Source organism: Oryx dammah, unplaced genomic scaffold (assembly GCF_014754425.2).
Source record: "Oryx dammah isolate SB20612 unplaced genomic scaffold, SCBI_Odam_1.1 HiC_scaffold_13, whole genome shotgun sequence".
In the NCBI taxonomy this organism is placed as follows: domain Eukaryota; kingdom Metazoa; phylum Chordata; class Mammalia; order Artiodactyla; family Bovidae; genus Oryx; species Oryx dammah.
The window spans coordinates 18,344,626-18,366,242 of record NW_024070197.1 but is presented as its reverse complement, the minus strand read 5'-3'; the positions used below and the strand labels follow the sequence as shown (position 1 = coordinate 18,366,242).

Below are 21,617 nucleotides of genomic sequence, written 5' to 3'. Positions count from 1 at the left end.
GTGCTCACTCGCCCTCGGAGTGCGCAGGCGCAGCGCATCGAGTGGACATTTTGGTCTTTGTCCGCGGGTCAGTCCGGCCCCTGGGTCCACGTGGCGCGAAAATAGGAGGTGGGATGTGGGCATTTGGGCCGATGGGGTCGGGGAGGTTGAAGGGAAGGATTCCGGATCTATTGGGGTGCGGTGCGAGAGTGTGGAGTGGGTTTAAGAGCTGCTGGCCTACATGTAGGGTGGGGGTGGGGGCCTCTGGGGAGGGTTCGAGCGATGCGTGACCCTGAGTTTGACCGCAAATTTGACCGGATGTTTGAGATTGTTGAGGGAGAAACTGGGTACGGGATTGTATGGCTGCTTCTCAGAGATGTAGGAGACCGGCACTGAGAGAATAACATCCGAGCGGCACTTCCCTTGTCGAAAGTGCTGATGATTAACGGTGCCATCTTTCTGGAACATCTTATTTACTTGAAGATTGAAGGTCTATAAAAGCTAAGTGGTAAATAATTTTAAAATGGGTTTTGGTATAAAAGTGCTTTTCCTTTTAATTGGGTAGAAGGCAAATCACTGTTTTTTGTTTTTTTTTTTACACAATATTTTAAAGGATATTTTTGTTAGGGGGAGCCTGCTTCAAATGGTCTCCAATGTCCTGATCTTTGGGGTCCTTTAATAGGACTCCTGTTAAGTCTTAGAGTAAATATCAGCGTTCCGTTTTTAGAAGCAGTGTCCTATTGCGCAGAAGCCGAGAACTGGGGATTCAAGGGTTTGAGGTTCTAGATTCGGCACTGTTATCCTCGTTCTTTGAAAAAACTAATTCCTGCAATGTTTATCCATGAATCTGGACCAGTTAAGTATCCTGACTGCTAAATGCGTTTTCCCGGGTTATGGATTTTGTGAAGTAACAAAGGTACTTTTTCTGAGGAATCTCCTACAGTTATCCTTCTTGTATTTTAAATAATTGGGTACCAAATCAATACCTACACATCAGTAGCCTTCAGATAGGCAAACAACTGCCAGTTAGAAGGTATGATAGAGGGAAATCATTATTTACAACAACAGTTTTTTTTTTAAATTGAAGAATAAGCTTAAGAAAGTACCGGAAAAGAACTTTAAAATACTGCTGAAGGGCGTATTGTAAGATAGGAACAAAAATAGTGTTTTTCATGTTATCCCAATAAAAGAATCACAAATTTTTTTTTTTAGGAGGGGGACCTAGATTAATCTGATTCTGGACTTCATATGGAAAAATAGACAAGCTAGAATAGCCAGTAAAACTCAAAAAGAAAAGCAGTTGGGGTGTGGGAACCCAACAGTAACATTTTACCTTTTTTTTTTTTTGGCGCACTGCTGAGTTTGTTAGTTCCCCAGCCAGGGTGTGGATTGAACCCACACCTTGGGCAGTGAAAGCCTGGAATCCTAACTGCTGGACCACCAGGGAGTTCCCCTGATGGTGTAACATTTTAAATCCTCAGAAATTAAAATAGTATTGGTATTAGAAGGAAACAGGCCTATGAAGGGCAATTCAGCAGTATATATAATAACTACTTTTCTTTTTGACCTAGTTATTTTACAGATGGAAATTCATTCTACAAATGTACCTGAATTTACATGAAGTGATACAGGTACAGTGTTTCACATAGGAAAAGATTAGGAACAATTCATGTCCATCAGTAGGAGATTGAATTTGAAAAAGAATGGCTAGGTCTATGGGTATAACTGAATTTCTTTGCTGTTCATCTTTAACTAACATGTCATTGATAGTCCACCTATACTCCAATATAAAATAACAATTTAAAAATACAGAAAGGGAGAAAAAATTCCTCAGAAATAGAAATAGTATAGATATTCTTACTGTTTCTGGTAAAAATTTCTGAAAGATTCAGATATGCGGATGCTCTTTTAAAATTGCTGTGTTTAAGCTTTTTTTTTTTTTTTTGACATTTCCTTTTATAACTGGAATGAGGAAGTTAGAATTCTTTGTTCAGGTTACACTCATCTTTAGCAACTCATCACTGCCTCCTTTATGAGATTTTGTTCTTTGATTTCCATGATGGTTGTTTTCCCATGGTTTCATGGTTAAGACAGAGCTTCTGGTGATATTTTTTACAGATCCTAATTGTGAGTTATTTTGGGTCAGACTACATCAGAGGTGATCTTCAAATTGCATACATAATAACATCAGGAGAGAAATATATGATTGATCCACCACTAGCGATTGTATTTTCTCCTTTATGACCAAAATGTAATCTTTATGGTTTCATAATTTGCTCATCCTCGTCGATCATTTAATGAATGGTTTTAACACCCATAAATAATCCTTTAGCTGAATCAGCAGTAATTTAAGGCTTGCAAAGTGACGATTTTCTAGTTTTTTCATTACTTTTACTTTGATTGCTACCTCAAATTGTATCAAATTTATCCTGTTTTTTTTTCTTCCTTAATCATCATTTTAAAGTTGTCCTCTTATAGCTAGTTTTCTTTCTGATAGTCATAGTATCACAATTTTATTCAGTGGGCCTTCCTTCTTGCTAACTCCTGTCTCATTTTAACTTGCCACCATTTAACTTTGAAAGCTTTTTCCACTCCAGGCCCACCTTGTACCTTCTCTCCCAAACTTGGAATTGGCCATTTCTCCAAGGAGCTCTGGTTCCTTTTACTGGAGAATGGTATTGGACACCAAGATCTGGTTGCTAGATGCTCTCATTGCTGCAGAGGTAACATTGTTTCAAGGCCATTTCATAGACAGAATGAATAAACCCATTTTTAAAAATCATGAGTTCATACTAGTATATCTAATTCAGTTTAAATGTTTCAGGATTTTTACCTCAATAGCTCCTAATTGTATTTTATGGTAAAAAAATTTTGGAGTAGGTTAATACAAGTGTGGGCTTATCTGCTTTATTCTGCAGTTTCAAAGTAACTGAAAATAGTTTCAAAATAATAATGTTGGTAGTGTTGTAACCATAAACGTACTGTATCCTGTGAAAATTTTCTTTGTGGCTGTTTTTGCCCTTCCCCTGAGTACACAAAAGATGTAGAGTCAAAGTTCTCTGTTTTAAAGTCATTGGAAATAAATCCTTGTTTTGAGGAATTATGTTAATTACCAAGTTAATGCACAGTTGAGTTCATGTATTTCAATTTGTTTCCAGTTTAGGGACTGCTTTTTAAGAAATGAATTTGATTATATAAAAAAGTAGATAATGCATTTCAACAAAAACTCTCTCATAGAGAGATCTCATTTTGCTCTCCTCCCTGTCACATTCATCTCTGTCCCAATTTAAAAAAAAAAAAAGCTTTTTTTTGTTGTTTATCTTTCAAATAGATTCTGTATTTGGTGGGCCATTCGTGTATATTTATTCTTCCCTCCTGTCCCCAGTCCTTATGTAAAAGATGCATTCTGTACATTCCTCTTTTTCGTCACTTCACAATATATCCCGGAGATACCCTTTCTTAATCATATACATGATTTTTAACTGCCTCGTGTGTGTGTGTACTGTAGTTGATTCTGCTGTTGGACATTTGGGTTATTCCTAATCTTTCGCTGTTACTAATTACTTGCAGTAATGAGTAATTTTTCACCTGTGTCATTTTGTATTTATGGAAGGTTCTCCTGAGTTGGCAGGATTCTTTACCACCACTAGCGCCACTTGGGAAGGCCCTTGATTATCTCTAAAGTAGATTGCTGCAAGTGGAATTGCACATAGAGCTAAGTAATTTCTTTTTAGCTATCTACAAGAACACTTCTCTTCCTAGAACCTTACCATCAGAGTGTAGTGTTGAATGTTTTATTTTTTTTGCCAAAAGTATGAGTGAAAATTGCTATCTAAATGTAGGTTTAATTTACATCTCTATTATGGGTGCGGTTGAGTACCTTTAAAGGCCACATGCACTTATATGGGAACTGTCCATATCCTTATCCTCGTTTTACTTCAGAGTGCCTCTTCCTTCTAGGAACTGTTAAATTACATTAGAAAGGTTAGTCCTATGTGAGATGAGTTGCAGGTTTTTTTCACGTTTTAAATTTGCGTTTTGATATTGTTCAGTGGTTGTTTCTTTTTAAGAATCATGTGGAATCAGGAAGTTTTTGTTTTTATGTTAGATTTATCAGTTAGTTAAAATGATGTTAGTTAATTGGTCTTTTCATTTATGGTCATGCTGCTAAGTCACTTCAGTCGTGTCCGACTCTGTGCGACCCCATAGACGGCAGCCCACCAGGCTCTGTTGTCCGTGGGATTCTCCAGGCAAGAACACTGGAGTGGGTTGCCATTTCCTTCTCCAGTGCATGAAAGTGAAAAGTGAAAGTGAAGTTGCTCAGTCATGTCTGACTCTTAGCGACCCCATGGACTGCAGCCTACCAGGCTCCTCCATCCATAGGATTCTCCAGGCAAGAGTACTGGAGTGGGGTGCCATTGCCTTCTCCCATTTATGGTCGTAGAAAGCCTTTCTCACTCCAAGTTTCATCTTTACTTTCAAATCCTTACAGGGTTATAATTTTTATGGGTTTTCATATCCTAGCTTATGATATTTAGGTATGCATCCAGGTTTATATTTTTTTTCCAGTAGGCTACCCAGTACTTCCAACACCATTTATTAATATTAAAAGACCTTAACTCTACTATTTTAAGATTCTTTATTTTGATCATATAGTAAATTTTCATATATTTGGTCTGTTTCTGGAGTTTATATTCTCATCCATCTTCCAGTCTGTGTTCGTGTACCCATATTTATCTTTTTAGTGTGTGAGCTTTATGATTTTGTTTTAATATCTAGTATATTTGGTCTCCTGTTATTGCTTATCTTTTTCAGTTTCTTAACTATTCTCATTTATTTTTCTATGTAAACTTTAGAATCAGCTTGTCTAGTTCTAGGAAAAAGCTATTTGATATTGCATTAAATTTTGTAAAATAATTTTAGCGAAAGGGACTATAGTGTTGAATATTCCTGTGTGTGTACATGTTGTGTGTTGTATATATGCTAGTTTCCTTTTGGGTCTTTTATTAGAGTGTCTTAAAATTTTCTTCATATAAATTTTAGACACTTTACTAAATTTATTTCTAGGTCCTTTATTATATTGCTGTTATGAATGGAGTCTTTGTTGTGGTATATAATATAAAGCTTGTTGGTTTCTATAAGTTAATTTTATTCCCTGCTTAACCTATTATTGTTTATAATTACATTTAAATGTAATTATTTAAAACGAGACTTTGGGCATCCATATCTTTATTTAGAATTTAATAGAAATGCCCTCAATGTTTTTGCGTTAGATAAGATGCTGGCTTTTGTGGTCAGATGTAGAGTATGATGACCTATATGTGTAAATATTACTCCTCCTGCCTGGATCTCTGGGGGTGTGAGTAGAAATAAAAAGTTTAAAACTGAGACCACTGCCAAGCCTCATATACAACAACCAGGAAAGAGCACATTAATCAGGGAAATAAAAATCTCTCTAAACTCTGATAACTACAGTCTTAAAACATCAAACAGAACAAAAATAAGATACCCATTCATATTCTGTTTTTCCATTTCCTCCTTTTGGGTGACCATTTTGTAACTCAGTTTCTCCATTTATCTTTTGTATTCTTTTTATAGCTTTTGTTTGCTTAAAGTTTTTGTCTTTTTCAAAAAATAATTTTGTTACATTATTTTCTTTTTTTATGTACTTGTGGCAGTAATTTTCAGGTGAGTTTAATTGTTGAAAAATTCTGCTGTTGATTGCCACTGTTTTTCTTAAAGCCTCCTTGTATAGACACAAAGTATTTGCCGTGTTTGTAGGAGGTAGATTTTCCTAGATAAGTATCAGGAAAAGAGAAACATAGCAGCATTCTGTGCTTCAAGGCTCTCCTGCCTCTTCTAGTGTTTAAAAGCAGAAGACTTCCAGGTGTTCTTTGGCTAGTTGACCCTAACTTGGTTGAGGCCAACCTCTATCTTTCTCTTTCTGTTTCCCATAAATCTTCATAGTAGTTGCCTTCCAGGATGATGCATTTACTTTTAGAGGTTTCTAAATCTGAGGTCACCCCACTCCCAGGTGCTTTTTAAGTCTGTTCTGCTTCCCCTGCAGTCTTTTTCAGTTTAATCTAGGTTTTACTCTCATTGATTCTGTCTTCGAGTAAGACTCATTCTGTAAGGAAATATTAACTGTGGATTTCTGAACTCCCTAAGTCCTTAGAATCTCCCTCAGCATTCCTAGTTCTTCACAGGCTTTTTTGCAACTTACTCTGTAGGCCCCCTATGTGGGTTTTCCTTTGGTGGAGTTTGGGTGGTTTTTTTTTTTTTTGTCATGAGTCTTGTTGATGACCACAGTTCTCACTCAGGGTGAATTCCTCATTCTGAGAATGAATCTTTCCTGGTTATTTCTGAAGTCTGCTACCTTAAGGAACTCTCACCATTATCTTAGTCTCTCTTGCTACACTGTCACACATTATTGTCCTTCCTGTACCACCTCTGCTATTTTAGGTTTTGGGGCCACACTGACATAATAATTTAGAGTTAAAATAAATTCTCTCTACTACTTTCAGTACAGGTGTAATGTATGGGTTAGCTGCTTGCCCCTTACTCTCCTCTTCCCATTAACCCATTTTGCTTAATATTTTGTATGGTTTTAAGGAAAAGTACTTAAAAGATTGAAACTAAGCAGTCACCTTGCTCCTGTGAAATGTTTCCTTGTCTCCTTGACCATTGGTGTTCCTAGGATTCTGTCCTTGACCATTCACATACTGTGTATGTTCTCTATAAGCAATCACATAACATTCCACCTATCTTCTGCAGCAGTTATAGTCTGACAGCTGACAGATTGCCATTTCCATTCTAGGCTGTTCTGAGCTCCCTGTTTATGTATGCTGTTGCCTAATGGATATATTTGCCTGCATGTTCCTTAGAAACCTGACACTCTGAATGTCCAGATCAAACTTGATCTCCTTCTTCTTGCAGGTTGTTTCTAGGCAACCCACACTCTCATGTTTATCTCTGTGTACATTACTATTTAAGTCATGCTCTGAGCCTTCCATCTGCCATACCCCAGTACAAGTTGGTGACTGTGCTTTTTCACCGTGCATAGTAGATAGAGTGTATAAGTAGTAACTTGTATTTTTTAGGATTTTGCTTTTTTTTAAAAAGTAATTTCAACTTTATAGAAAAGCTGCATGTACCCTTTCTAGAGAAGAGTACAGTGTACAGAGAAGTCCCATATACAGTTTACCCAAATTCACCATTTACTTTTTAAATTGCCTTATTTTTCCTTCTCTAATTCTCCAGAAATGTGTAGGTTCTTTTGCACTATTTGAGACTAAGTTGTATACTGCTCCCTTTATCTATAAATACTTCAGCATAAATTTTCTAAGAATAAGGACATTCTTATACATCATCATGGTATAGTAATCAAAATCAGAAAGTATAATAATATTATTTCAAAGTCTATATTCAGATTTTTGTCTGTTGTCCCAATAATGTTCATAACTCTTTGTTGTTGTTGTTTTGAATGTGTGGGTGAACATATTTATAGGACATGTTTTAATATATAGTTTCATTTAGAGTATATTGCAATCAAATATTAGTAATCCAGGAACACTTTTTCAGTTTTTGTTCCTAAATACTGTTAAGAACAACTTTATCCATGTGACTTAGTTGTGATAGGCATAAGTTGTTCTAGATAATGAATATTAAATTTCATCCAAGAGTCAGGGTCACAGTTAAAATCATACTTAGGAACCTATGTAGAAGTGTGGTGCTAGAGAACAGTAGCAGCCAGTCATGTAAGATGTGAACAGCTTTTCGTATGTAAGTCAAATTCTCAAAATAAATTCCCCCTTTCTTCCTCCATTTCTCAGTTGTGTGGAGCCTTAAATGGTTTAATGAGTATATGGCTTTGAAATTCTGGATCCAGATAGTACCTTTTCTCATATAGTTGTATATGCTTTAATCTCTTAAGGCAAAAAGTTATTACTTTATTCTTTTTCACAGGGTCACTTCCTTGTGCACCGTCCTCATCCTTCAGAAGGCCAGGAGGCCCCAGGGCTCAGCCGAGTTCTAGGAGAGAACTTTGGCTCCAGCATTAACATTCTAGTGCTGTGTCATTTCCCCAGTAGCAGGTTGTGAACTGATCAGGCTGGATGTGATCCTCTGTTGAAGCACGAAGACGACCTCTGGATGGTGGAGAAAGAAGTGGAAAGGAAGTTTGTTCAGGTGAGTGCATCACAAGCAGGCACATCCCAGTTGTTCAGTCAGCGCTTCGGAAAAGCTGTGTTACCAGCCCTAGTCTTAGAGTGAGTCTTTAGAAACCTGAAGGACATTTCCAGTCATTATTTTTTCTTTCAGTAGTTTATCCCTTTAATCAGATTCTAGAGGGCCAGGTGCCCTTCTTCTTTTTATTCTGCATGTCAGCCCTTCACACTTCATTCCCCCTGCCTCTCTGTGATTGTTCTGTCTTCCATGATAGCCTCAGTCTCATATCTCCTGGTGTGTGTCGGCTCCTTTCCTTGTGAGTTGTCTTTTAATATGTTAGGTTTACATATTGTCTGATATTTAGTTTCCTTTTTGCTGCTGCTGCTGCTCAGTCACTTCAGTTGTGTCCTACTCTGTGCGACCCCAGAGATGGGAGCCTACCAGGCTCTTCTGTCCCTGGGATTCTCCAGGCAAGAACACTGGAGTGAGTTGCCATTTCCTTCTCCAATGCATGACAGTGAAAAGTAAAAATGAAGTCGTTCAGTTGTGTCCGACTCTTTGCGATCCCATGGACTGCAGCCCGCCAGGCTCCTCCGTCCATGGTATTTTCCAAGCAAGAGTACTGGAATGGGGTGCCATTGCCTTCTCCAGTTTCCTTTTTATTACTTACCAATTTCTCTCATTTTTCAGTGGTTAAATGCTTCAGCATCCTATTTTACATCTGTAATCACACTTCCTGTTGTCTTCTTATCTAGTTCCCCTATTATCAATAAACTCCTGCCTCCTTCCGTTCTGCCCCAGTGTACCTCTTTTCAGAAGTTTTTGCTGTAGAAATCAGTTCTGCTTTTTTGCTATGTGTGTGTGTATAGATGAATGGATGGATGAGTCTGTATTTATTATTTAATATATGAATTTGTAAAAAATTTTTGAACATCAGTGAAAACATCTGACCTTTGGTCCTGTAGTTCTTTCTCAAAGCTGCAATCACTTAAGGATTCTTCTTGAGGTAGTCTGTGAATAAACAAGCATATATTAATGTATCTGTGGTACAAATACAAATATATATATAAGCACTCAGTCTTTTCATTTAAATGATGGTATGTATTCTATTGTGTACCTAGTTTTCTTTTCTCCATCAACACTTAATTCATTTAACCTGCCTCTAATGGACATTTAGGTTGTTTCCAGACTTGTGTGAGTGAAGATGCAAGTCAGTATACTTGTTTATATTGCTTTGCAGAGATGTGCAGATACAGTTGCATCCTAATTTACTCTAAGTAGAAATGCTGGGTCAAAGTTAAGTTTATTTATAGATTTGATAGAAATAGGCACATTGTTTTGAAAAGAAGTAAACCAATTTACATGTCTACCAACATGGTATATTGATACATTCAATAAGTATTTCCTGCATGATTTATATTTAGCACCATTTCAGGTACTAGGGAAATGTTAGTGAATCAAGCAGTCAAAAATTCCTTCCTCTTGAGGTCTACATTCTAACTGGGGAAGACAGACTATGAGTAAATAGGTAAAAAATGTATTCTATCAGATGGTGGTGAGTCCTATGAAGAAGAATAAAGCAAGGAAAACTTGCATAGTGAGGGCCAGTTGGAGGTTATAATTTTAAATAAGTTAGGGAAAGGTCTCATTAAGAGAGTAACATTTAAGAGTATGAGAGTGCAGTGTGCAGTATTTGGTGGAAGAGCATTCAGCCAAAAGGAACAAAAAGTCTTAAAAGCCCTAAGGCTGGAGCTTCCTCTTAAAGAAATAGTGATGAGGGGAGTGGGCTTGAGCAGAGTGATAAAGGGTTTGGTTAGGTAACAGGCCAAATCATAGACTTTGGCCTTTATTCTGAGTGATTTGAGAGGCCATCAAAGGTTTTTGAGGTGGGAGTGAAAAGATCAGAATTAAATTTGAGCTGCTATGAAGAAAATATAGTATAGGGGGCCAAGGCTAGGAGATTAATGTGAGTGATCACTACTGCAGTGATCTAGGTAATAGTTATACTTGTGACAAGTGGTCAGATTTTTAAGATGGTTTAAAGGAATAGTTGAAAGATTGACTGATTATATGTTGGATATGAGAGAAAGAGAAGTTACTGACAACTTAACTAGATGAGGATGAGACAAGAAGACTTCAGGAATTTTGGGAGACCGAGCAAGGATTTTCTTATGGACTTGTTAATTGTGTCCTGTCTACTGATCCATCATCTAAGTGCATATTCAGGTAGGCAGTCAGGAATCTAGGGAGCTGAAAAGTCAGGAATTTAGGGAACCTAGAAAGTTGAGAAGATGTATGTTTTGCTATACTGACAAGCTGCTTTAATCAGTGGTGGTGTCTGCATATCCTTGCTCAGTTCTACTTTTCTTAGCACTCAGAGATGCCATTGTGTCCAAGTCTCCTGCATCCAGCCTGCATTCCTAGATTCTGTTGTTAGAAACTAGGAAGTGGTGATGTGACCCCCTGAGACTGTGCTGTTTGTTTTTGGAGAGTGTTGTGCATAAGAGCTCTTCCTAAAAACAGCAGTGACAGCTGCCTACTCATATTCTTCCTAGTAGGACATTAGAATTATAGCTATTTCCTACTTTTACCAACAATGCAGTTTTTCCTTTTTGTCTTTATCTTTCTCCTTCTCAGACAAAGTGAGCAGAGATGTCTTTTTGGTTTTTTTTGGCTGTACTTTGAGGCTTATGGGACCTTAGTTCCCCAGCCAGGGATTGAACCTGGGCCCTTGGCAGCGAGAGGGCGGAGTCCTAACCACTGGACCATCAGGGAAATCCCAACATGTCTTTATTTTACCGTTTTAGAGGAAAAGATCTACTTATGATATGTTTGAGTCACTCTTCTAGGAGTTCTTTCCAGATTCAGCTTTATGGGTGCTTTTGTTGCTTTATCTAAGTGTTTCCCTATCTTTTGCTTTTTTCTCCCCCTTCGCTCTATCCTCTTATTGGACATGTCTTCTGGAATTCTGCATTCTGCCTTTCCTCTTTCCTTTTATAAATTAATTCTCAGAAATGACTCATTGATTCTGAAGTTAGAAATAAAAGGAAAGTAAAGTGAAGTCGCTCAGTTGTGTGTTGACTCTTTGCAATGCCATGGACTGTAGCCTACCAGGCCTTTCCATTTATGGGATTTTCCACACAAGAGTACTGGAGTGGGTTGCCATTTCCTTCTCCAGGGGATCTTCCCAACCCAGGTCTCCCCCACTGTAGGACAGACACTTTACCATCTGAGCCACCAGGGAAGTCCCAAGCTTTCTATAAATATCTTTATTTTTGTACCTCCAGCCTTTCTGTCTTGCCCACCATAATTTTACCTATTTATGGGATAAACAATTATCCAATTGTGACTTCATTTTCATTGTGTTAGACAGAGATTTCAGCTCATTATTTCAGGTCCAGATGTCACATCAAATTACGTCTAGATCATTTCCTTTCTCTTGGTCCTTGTGACATGGTCAGTCAAACCTTTTAAAAGATACAGTTTAATAAAGAGAGGACATATTAACCCTGTGAGTGTAATGTGAACATATTTCCTTCTCTATAAAATTATTTGAATCTTGGCCTTTGATTATGAAATTCCCTACCTTTTCATTTCCTGATTATTTAAACTTGTTACTTAATTCCTCTTTTATTGATCTACCATATAATTGTCCATCCTGCTTCACATTTTGCACAGAAATTCAAAAGTCCGTAGTAAACATCTTACATATTTTTTACTTTTATGTGTGGACTCTATCATATGGACCTATTGAAAGGAAGGCCAATATTTTATTTTTTCTGTCTGAAATTTTGATTACACATGCTGTAACTTGTTAAATAATCTGAATTATTGTAGATTTTTTTAGATCTGTTCTTAACATTTTCAAACAGTAAAAACATTGAAAGAAGAGTACATTGATCTACTGTATATCCACCACATCGATTCAGTAATATGTATTTTGCCGTGTTTGATGCATCTGTTCCCTAGTGCATGAGTATTGTGTGCATTGAAACAGCATGACATTTAACTCCTAAATAATGAAGTTTGCATTTTCTAAAAATAATGTTATGGGGCTGGGGCCCACATAACAAAAATACTGTTATCATACCTTCAGTTCACTTCAGTCACTCAGTTGTGTCTGACTCTTTGCAACCCCATGAACTGCAGCATGCCAGGCCTCCCTGTCCATCACCAACTCCTGGAGTTTACCCAAACCCATGTCCACTGAGTCAGTGATGCCATCCAACCATCTCATCCTCTGTCATCCCCTTCTCCAACCTTCAGTCTTTCCTAGCATCAGGGTCTTTTCAAATGAATCAGCTCTTCACATCAGTTGGCCAAAGTATTGGAGCTTCAGCTTCAACATCAGTCCTAACAGTGAACACCCAGGGCTGATCTCCTTTAGGATGGACTGGTTGGATCTCCTTGCAGTCCAAGGGATTCTCAAGAGTTTTCTCCAACACCACAGTTCAAAAGCATCAAGTCCTCGGCACTCAGTCTTATTTATAGTCCAACTCTCATATCTATACATGACTACTGGAAAAACCATAGCCTTGACTATACGGACCTTTGTTGACAAAGTAATGTCTCTGCTTTTTAATATGCTGTCTAGGTTGGTCATAACTTTCCTTCCAAGGAGTAAGGGTCTTTTAATTTCATGGCTGCAATCACCATCTGCAGTGATTTTGGAGCCCCCCAAAATAAAGTCAACCACTGTTTACCTGTACCTTAGATGATTGATATTATGTAATAATATTTAGATTTCCCCAGTTGCCTCCAAAATACCTTTTATAGCTTTTTTGTCTTTAATGCCAGAATCCAGTCAAGGTTTAAATGTTGGATCTGGTTATTGTCTTTTTAATCTTTAAATGGTAAACTGTCCTCTCCTTTATTTACCCCTTCATTTTGCCCGTTGTATTTAGAAAATAATTAATTGTCAGCCATGCAAAGAAAAAAAGAGTACAGCCATTACTGCAGTCTAGCATCTCAGATTATAGTTAGTATATTGACTTAGCTATATAGAAATTTGGGTTTAAAAATACTTCATATGAAACACTTATTTTAAGAAAAGTGAAGTGTGATTGTGAATAGAAGTTAAGGGAAAGATGTTTAGAAGTACAAGACAAGATTGGAGAAGTCTTTAGGAGCCTGTTACTGGAGCTGATTCCAGGAGGTTCTACAGATTATAAGAAGCCTAAGATATAGGAAGGAGTTGGGTTAAACCAAGGGACATAAGGAACGTAATATGCCTAACTGTGATTCATTGATTGTATACCTAACATGCTTGGTAGGCTTTTTCTCAGGACCTGTGAACTTAACCATTACTTAGAATGCTCTTTCTCCACGCATCTGTAAGGATCACTCTCTTTCTTCCTTCAGGTCATGAATCTTAACCTTCTCAGAAGCTGTTCTGTCTGAAACTATAACTATCCATTCCCTAATTTTTTCCCATAGCAGTTAAAACTTGTTAACACACCTTCTCTTTTATTTTTTTTTTCTGTCCACTAGAATGTAAACTTGATGGGGGCAGAAAGTTTTGTCAGTGGTGTTCAGTGCTTTTTATCCTTGGAGCTTAGAATTATGCCAGACTCTCAGTAAGAAGAAGGTAGAAGAAGGTATTTGTTGAATGAATAATGAGAAATGTTTTGAGCATCAATTCCCAAACTTTTTGGTCTTAGGAACTCTTCACATTTTCTAATTAAAAAAACAGCTTTATTGAGATGTATTTCAGATAACATAAAATCTACCCTTCTGGGAATATACAGTTCAGTGTTTTGTAGTATATTCACAAAGTTGTGTACTCATCACCATTATCACATTTTCCTCATCACAGAATGTAACCCATTACCCATGAGCAGTAACATTTATAGTCAGTCCTAAAACTTGAGGGCCTCCAAAGGGCTTTGGTTTATTATGTGGACTTTTATGTTTATTTAATGTAAAACTGAGAAACTTTGGAAAACATTTATTAATTTAAAAAACTCAAATAATAATCTCATTACATGTAAACTTATTTAAATTACAATTCTTAAGTAACAGTTTTCCAAAATAAAAAGGTTTAGTGAGAAGAGTGGCATTGTTTGCATGTTTGTGGAACAGTGTTTTAATAGCCTTTTCAGATAATTGTGAATATTCTTTGGTACTATACTAACACTTCACAAGTGGTAAGTTTTTCAAGATTAGCCACAATGTGAAATTTGAAATTATAACAGATTTTTCTGTTCTCTTACGCAATATCCATTTATCTGAAACTCTGAATGGATTTCTGACCCATGCGTGATTTTGTAACATCCCGCATTATGTGCTTAGTTGCTCAGTTGTGTCTGACTCTTTGTGATCCCATGGACTGTAGCCCACCAGGCTCCTCTGTCCATGGGGATTCTCCAGGCAAGAATACTGGAGTGGGCTGCCATGCCCTCCTCCAGGGGATCATCCCAACCCAGGGATTGAACTCAGGTGTCCCACATTGCAGGCAGATACTTTACCCTCTGAGCCACCAGGGAAACCCATCATGCACTGGCCAGTGGAACTGCAGCTCTTTCAGATGTTGACATGGGGGCCTTCCTGGGTGACTCAGCTGGTAAAGAACCTGGTTGCCAGTGCAGGAGACACAAGAGATGGCCAGTTCAATCCCTGGGTCGGGAAGATCCTCTGGAGAAGGAAATGGCAACTTGCTCCCGTATGCTTGCCTGGAAAATTCCATGGACAGAGGAGTCTGGTGGGCTACAGTCCATGGGGTTGCAAAGAGTCAGACACAGCTGAACACACAAGTGTTAACATAACTCATACAATATCAAAACATCATATTTTGATAACATTACCAGTCTCATTAGAAAAGTCTTTGGAAGTTTCAGTCACATGGTGGAGGAAACAGGTTTTCCAAAATCTTAATTTTTACTTTTGTTTGAGAACTTAAATTCTATCATTGGCAGCATATACTATCAATTATTTTCCTTGAGATGATTCTTTTTTTGTCTGAAGAAAGTTTGTGCCAAACAATGCCCAAGTCTTAATAACCATAGTTTGTAAAGCATTTATTAATTGCTTAAAGCAAATTAATGGTGCAGCATGAAATAAAGTAAAAAATGGTGCTTCATGAGTAAAGTGGCTAGGTTTAGCTCACAACTTAATTTGTTTGCCCAAGTGCTTTCCCTTGAGACAACTGTCATCCTCTTGTGTACAACAGAAGTATATGTGTATATGTATAAAATTAATATTCTTTATAGTTTTTGCTTTTCATGGATTTGATACTCACTACACTTTTTGTTTGCTTGATTTTCCTATACTAAAGCACAGATTTCCTATTCAGAATAGTTCAAAGCCCTCTCAGTACTAGTTTCCACATTGTTACATGCATTGGGAAATCTCCATTTTTCCCTTTGGGGACAGTAAGTCTAGAATTCTTGTCCTCTTACTTCAGTGTAGACCAGGTTGTACTCTGACCTGATAGTCATCTCTTACCTTTTAGCTTTTCATCACCATTAACATAGAAATTACTTCATTTTTTTACCCCAGTGTACATCCCCTCATTTTTGGATTCTATATCTGTTACCATCTCTGTCTACTGATTTTGGTCGAACACATCTTCTAATAGCATCCTGGGAGAAGAGGTGCATTTTGTGCATTTGCATAACTGAAAAATGCCTGTACTTGACCGTCTCATTAGATTGATAGTCTAAGCTTAAATTTTTTTCAATCAGAATTCTGTCTTCTAGCTTCCTGTCTTTCTGTTGGGAAATTTTATTCTCTTTTCTTTGAATGATGTATGTTCTTTATTTTGAAAGCATTTTTCGCCTCCTTGCTGTTTTGAAATGTCCCGGTAATGTGTCTAGATACTCATCTTTTATTATTCATTGTGCAGGGTACCAAGTGCATCTTTTAAGACGTCTGGAGAGTCATGACTTAGAGGAGAGGACATTTTTTTGTTCTTTGAATATTTCCTCTAAGCCAGTTTCCCCCTTTCATTTTCTGGAACTTCTTTTACTCGGCTATTTTATTACTTTGGTTTATCTTTCAGTGTGTCTTCCTATAACTTCTACCAGGAAATGACAGTTGTTACCTGTGCTTATATGTCATTGACCAAACAAGGCACCTGGCCATGCCTGAGTTTGCTAGAGTGAAGCAGTGCAATCCTTCTGGACTACAGAGACCCTGTGATTGGTGAATGGTAATACAATTACCCTTACCTTACCTCTCACCCCACCCCATTGTCCCAGTCTTACTTTCTGAGGGAACTTTTTCTGTTTCTTGCTTCCAGAATGCTGTTACTGTTTCACTGATAAAATATCTTCTCATAACTGTCTGCAGTTGGTTTCAGGGTTCTGTTGTTTGCTGTGCCTTAGAGTTTCTTACTTTCTTTCAATGTTGATCTTTCATGTCAGTGGGGTTCCTCTACTGTGTGTGGAGTATTGGCTAAACAGTCATGTTTAAGAGTAATTCACTAAAAGGTAAGCTCTTTTGTTCCTGGGTGCTTCTAGTCAGTGGATAAGTAGAGCCTAGAATGCTTCATGGACTTGGGGGTCTCCTTCTGAGTTATACTGTCTTACTCTCATGATCAGATGTGGCCAGGTCCTTTGTTTCACCAGAAAAAAATGACCACAAATAAGTATCATCTTAGATGGGAGGCATCCTATTTAAGTTTTTCATTGGCCTTTTAGTTTGTCCAGAAAAGGGTCCTTTCATATCCTGCTCAAAGTTTCCAACACTTTTGGCATCGACTACAGAATGGAGCTGGAGTCTCACCATATTACATATACATCCCATTGCTTTCAATATAGCACCTGTCATCTCATTTGTTGAGTGTCCCTGAGACTGAGGCTTCTGTGATTAAATTCCTGCAAAGAATAACTTTGACTTTGTGAAAGGAGTGGCCCCTTTGTCCTCATGACTGACAGTAAGGGGCCAGCTGCAACTTAAACAAATTTTATTTTTACAGCAAATACTATTCCTTCTTTTGAGATGCTTAAAATTTCCCTTCATTTTCTGAGTCTTTATGATATTTTGTGGCACAGGTTTGCTTGCTTGACATCATTGTCCTCTTCTGCAGTGCCTTTATGTTATTTGAACTTCCTCAGCTCTTCTGTCGAAAATACTCCATATACTTTGTTATTTTTAAAAAAAATGTTAATACCTGTGTGTATTGATGTTGCCTGTCATTCTTCTTTCTTGTGAGTTTGTGCCATTTCCCCTTTTCTTGTCCTTTGAATGGAATTTTAGAAGGAAGCAGTTGGCTTTTCCTTTTTCTTTTCCAGAATCCCTGGTAGACTTCCTCAATTTTATGTGGTTATCTTTTTATCCTTTTTGTTAATCCCTCATTTTTTGTTATATTCAATTTGCTGGATTATGAAGTTGTTATTTTTCAAGAGTTTTCTGAGCTGTTTGTATATATGTAAATGTTTAATTTTCAACCAGGGGTCCTATTCAAGGGTTTCCATCTCGAATTTAGTTGAAGACATTGATCATGAGGATTCTTTCATACTTTGAGCTAGTTCATCCCCCAAAGCACAATCTGAAATTTCATTATAATAATGGGAAAAATCATAAATAATGATAACATAAAGCTAACATTTATGGGTACTTACCATGTGCCTGCCACAGTTCTAAGCACGTTATACACTGACTGCTTTAAATGATGATTCTTTGTACTCCATTTTATTTAGAAGAAGCTTGAGAAGATGATGAACAGATAGATTGGCAACAAGACTTGGGAGACAAGTTGCATCCAGCTTCAATAAAGTACAGACAGAAAAAAAGCAGTGACTAAGAAAATTGGAAAAGTGCTTCTTGAAACACAATTTAGAGTTAGTTGTGTAGGAAAGAATCATCGATTTAAATAGTGTGGAAATCTTTCACAGCTTACTCCTTGTAGTGATAACCCTTTTTGTAAAAGGGTATAAAATCAGTGTGGAAATGCCTTCATTAAAAATTTGAACCCCACATGATATCGGAGCATTCATACTGGAGAGAGAACCTATGAATTTGCTGAATGTGAGAAAACTTTCATTTGTATGTTGCACCTCATTCAGTGTTGAAGTCGGGCTGGAGAGAAATCCCGTGCTTCTAAAGAATATTGAAAATCCTTTACCTCGATAATATCTCATTGAGCAGAAGAAAATTCATACTGGAGGGAAATCAGGGAAGGTTATAAACGTCACTGAATATTTAGAAAATTCAGAGTTGGAAAGCTCTGAATGTACTGATTATGATAAAGTTTTCTCTTGAACCTTATCTCTTACTCTACATTTGAAGGGCCATACACAGAGAAGCCCAGCACATGTAAGAAATGTGGAAATACCTTCAGCTAAAAGTAAATTTTCATTCATCAAAAAATTCATACAGGAAAGAAACCTTGTGAATGTGGGAAAGCTTCCATTCAGATGTCACACCTCAGTCAGCAGAGAATTTGTAGTGGGGAAAACCCCTTTGCCTGTAAGGTATGTGGGAAAATCTTCAGCCACAAATCAACTCTTACTGAGCATGAGCATTTTCATAATAGAGAGAAACCTTTTGAATGTAATGAATGTGGAAAAGCATTCAGCCAAAAGCAGTATGTCATTAAACATCAGAACACCCATACTGGAGAGAAGCTTTTTGAATGTAATGAATGTGGAAAATCCTTTAGCCAGAAGGAAAACCTTCTTACCCATCAGAAAATTCACACTGGAGAAAAACCTTTTGAGTGTAAGGACTGTGGGAAAGCTTTCATTCAGAAGTCAAATCTCATCAGACACCAGAGAACTCACACAGGAGAGAAGCCCTTTATATGTAAGGAGTGTGGGAAAACCTTCAGTGGCAAATCAAACCTTACTGAGCATGAGAAAATTCATATCGGAGAGAAACCCTTCAAGTGTAATGAATGTGGAACAGCTTTTGGTCAGAAGAAGTACCTCATAAAACATCAAAATATTCACACTGGAGAGAAACCTTATGAATGTAATGAATGTGGAAAAGCCTTCTCTCAGCGAACATCCCTTATTGTGCATGTGAGAATTCATTCAGGTGATAAGCCGTATGAATGCAATGTATGTGGAAAAGCCTTCTCTCAAAGTTCATCTCTTACTGTACATGTGAGAAGCCATACAGGTGAGAAACCCTATGGTTGTAATGAGTGTGGGAAAGCTTTCTCGCAGTTCTCAACCCTTGCTCTACATTTGAGAATACACACAGGTAAGAAGCCTTATCAGTGTAGTGAATGTGGGAAAGCTTTCAGCCAGAAGTCACACCACATTAGACACCAGAAAATTCATACCCATTAAAACCCTGTGGATATCATGAAAGGTGTTCATCAGGAATTTACACCTTATAACACATCAGAAATAATCATTCTGAAGGAAGGCATCACAAATGAGGGAAGCAAAAGCTAAAAACTTAAAGGACACCAGAGAATTCATCTTGAAGAGAAAGACATTTGTGTGATTAAAATCCTGTATCCAATAAAAAAAATATACTGCAAAGGTAATACTGAAAACTTTAGATGCATTTCCACTAAAATTGGGAGTGGAAAACATTTTTATGATTGCCATCTGCATGAATTTGGAGATCTTCACCAGTGTAATAAAAACAAAGCTATAAGTATTAGAAAGAGACTTCTATGGTATTGATTTAGCAGAACAGAAGAGATTCTGCAAAAACCTATGCATTTATTAGAATTTATAATATAGAAAAGGCATCAGGAGCTGAGAAGCTAATGAGACTATTTTAAAAAGTGCTTTGGAGGTAATTTGTTCTCCAAGGGGGGGCGGGGAATAGAACATGAACTATATACAAAGATAAGGGGATTGGGTTAAAAGCAGAAGTATGAGAAAGCTATATAGTAAAATGGTTATGACCTTGGGAATGGGAAACATTCCTTACGGCAAATTGAAAACTATCTAGCAATTCTACTCTGAGTTTGTATGCTCAGGAAATTATGTACCAGACTATTTACTGTGGCATGATTTGTAGTACTCATTAATTGGAAACAAGTGTGCATCAGGAACAAAATGGAAAATACTTATGATGGAATACTGTATATCTGTAAAGTGTAATAAATGAGATCTATATGTATTAGAAAGATCTCAAAAGTCATGTTGAGGGGGAAAGAAAGTTGCAGAATGACATAATACGATGACATTTTTGTAAATTTGAATGAAAACTTCCTCACAGAATTTCAGTGCTATATATTGGTAATGGATACATATATGTATGTATGTTTTTTAAGTGTTTTTGAAATGGGTTGGAAGGATACAGACCAAACTCTTGATAGTGGTTGCCTGTGAAGAGTGGAGAAGGGAAGGGAATGTGTGTGGGGGAGGGGGCTGTTAGAGGGGGACTTCAGTTTTATATATAAACATCAATTTCTCTTAAAAAAAAAGACTGCAAAAGATATATTGAGATACTGGTTAATTCTGGATTGTGGTATATGGATATCTTGTCTTATTTTTTGTACTTTTCTGTATTTTTAAATTTTCTCAAAATTAGTAAGAATGGGGGTGAGGATGGGAACACTCTGTACCTATAGAAATCATGTTCTAATGGATTCATTCCCAATCAACTACTAAACTTTTTATAGGAAATATTTCTAAAATTTTATCAATGAGTGGATGGACTTGCTCTCTATGTAGTAGGAAATTATCTATTTTATTAAAATTAAAACTGACAGTATAATCCAAATGTTTTAATTTATTTATATCTTCATGTTTCTGACACTATTTTGTGACATATCATTTGAGCTTAGGAAGTTTTGAGAACATTTAGTTAAATAAAGATAAACATAGACTTGATATAATTTGTCTTTTTCAGATAAACTGACTTTGGAATGACCATTTTACTGTCTTGTGCATTTCTGTGGGAACAGCATATGTGTTAACAAGAAAGCTTTTGATTATTTTATTTTTAAAAAGAAAATCACTCAGCATCCCAGAACATCCACAATTTGAATTAAATGTCAACGCTTGGATCTCAGTCTTAATCTGCAGGTTATTTCATTCTTCCCCTACTTTGACAAACACATCTTTTTTGTTTTTGTTTTTTCTAGCTCTTCTGAGGTATAACTTGACAAAATTGTAAGGCATACTACATGATGATTTGGTAGACATTGTGAAGGGAGTCTCCCCATCAAGTTACTGTTTTCTTTTACAAAGGTGGAAAGGATGGGATGGGTGTGGAAAAAGTGGTTCATACTCTGGGCAGGATTCTATTGTGTAAACCAGTCCTTCCTGAAGGTACTTTTTATTCCCTTATCACAATGTAACTTGATATAAATAATATTTTAAGATTTTCTTCAATTGTGAACATCAGCAATACAGCATTTGAGGTTGACTTAAAACTGCTTTTTATAAAGCTCTTAAGGACTTCCCTCACAATGCAGGGAATACTCCATGCTCCCAATGCAGGGGGCACAGGTGCTATCCCTGGTCTGGGATTCAATCCCTGGTCCAGGAAACTAAGTTCCTGCATGCTGCATGTCCAAAAAGGAAGAAAACCCACAACGTTACTGTGTTATGTACTAA

At 37.1% G+C, this 21,617-nt stretch overlaps 1 protein-coding gene across 3 annotated transcripts; it reads left to right on the top strand.

Moving 5' to 3' along the window:
* The first annotated feature begins 1 nt into the window (after position 1).
* On the top strand, positions 2-21,064 carry ZNF146 (zinc finger protein 146). 3 transcript variants are annotated; one of them, XM_040253048.1, is made up of 3 exons: positions 2-108; positions 7,945-8,166; positions 17,787-21,064. In XM_040253048.1, the coding sequence occupies exon 3, from the start codon at positions 18,504-18,506 to the stop codon at positions 19,380-19,382; it is 879 nt and encodes a 292-aa protein (XP_040108982.1). In that variant the 5' UTR covers positions 2-108; positions 7,945-8,166; positions 17,787-18,503; the 3' UTR covers positions 19,383-21,064. The 3 variants fall into 3 exon arrangements, with proteins under 3 accessions (XP_040108982.1, XP_040108983.1, XP_040108984.1); XM_040253049.1 differs by having other exon boundaries at positions 24-487; XM_040253050.1 differs by having other exon boundaries at positions 47-67.
* Positions 21,065-21,617: the final 553 nt, after the last annotated feature.

Bases quoted from the DNA above. Each gene is read 5' to 3' on its own strand.
- ZNF146 (XM_040253048.1), top strand. From the start codon at position 18,504: ATGTCACACCTCAGTCAGCAGAGAATTTGTAGTGGGGAAAACCCCTTT.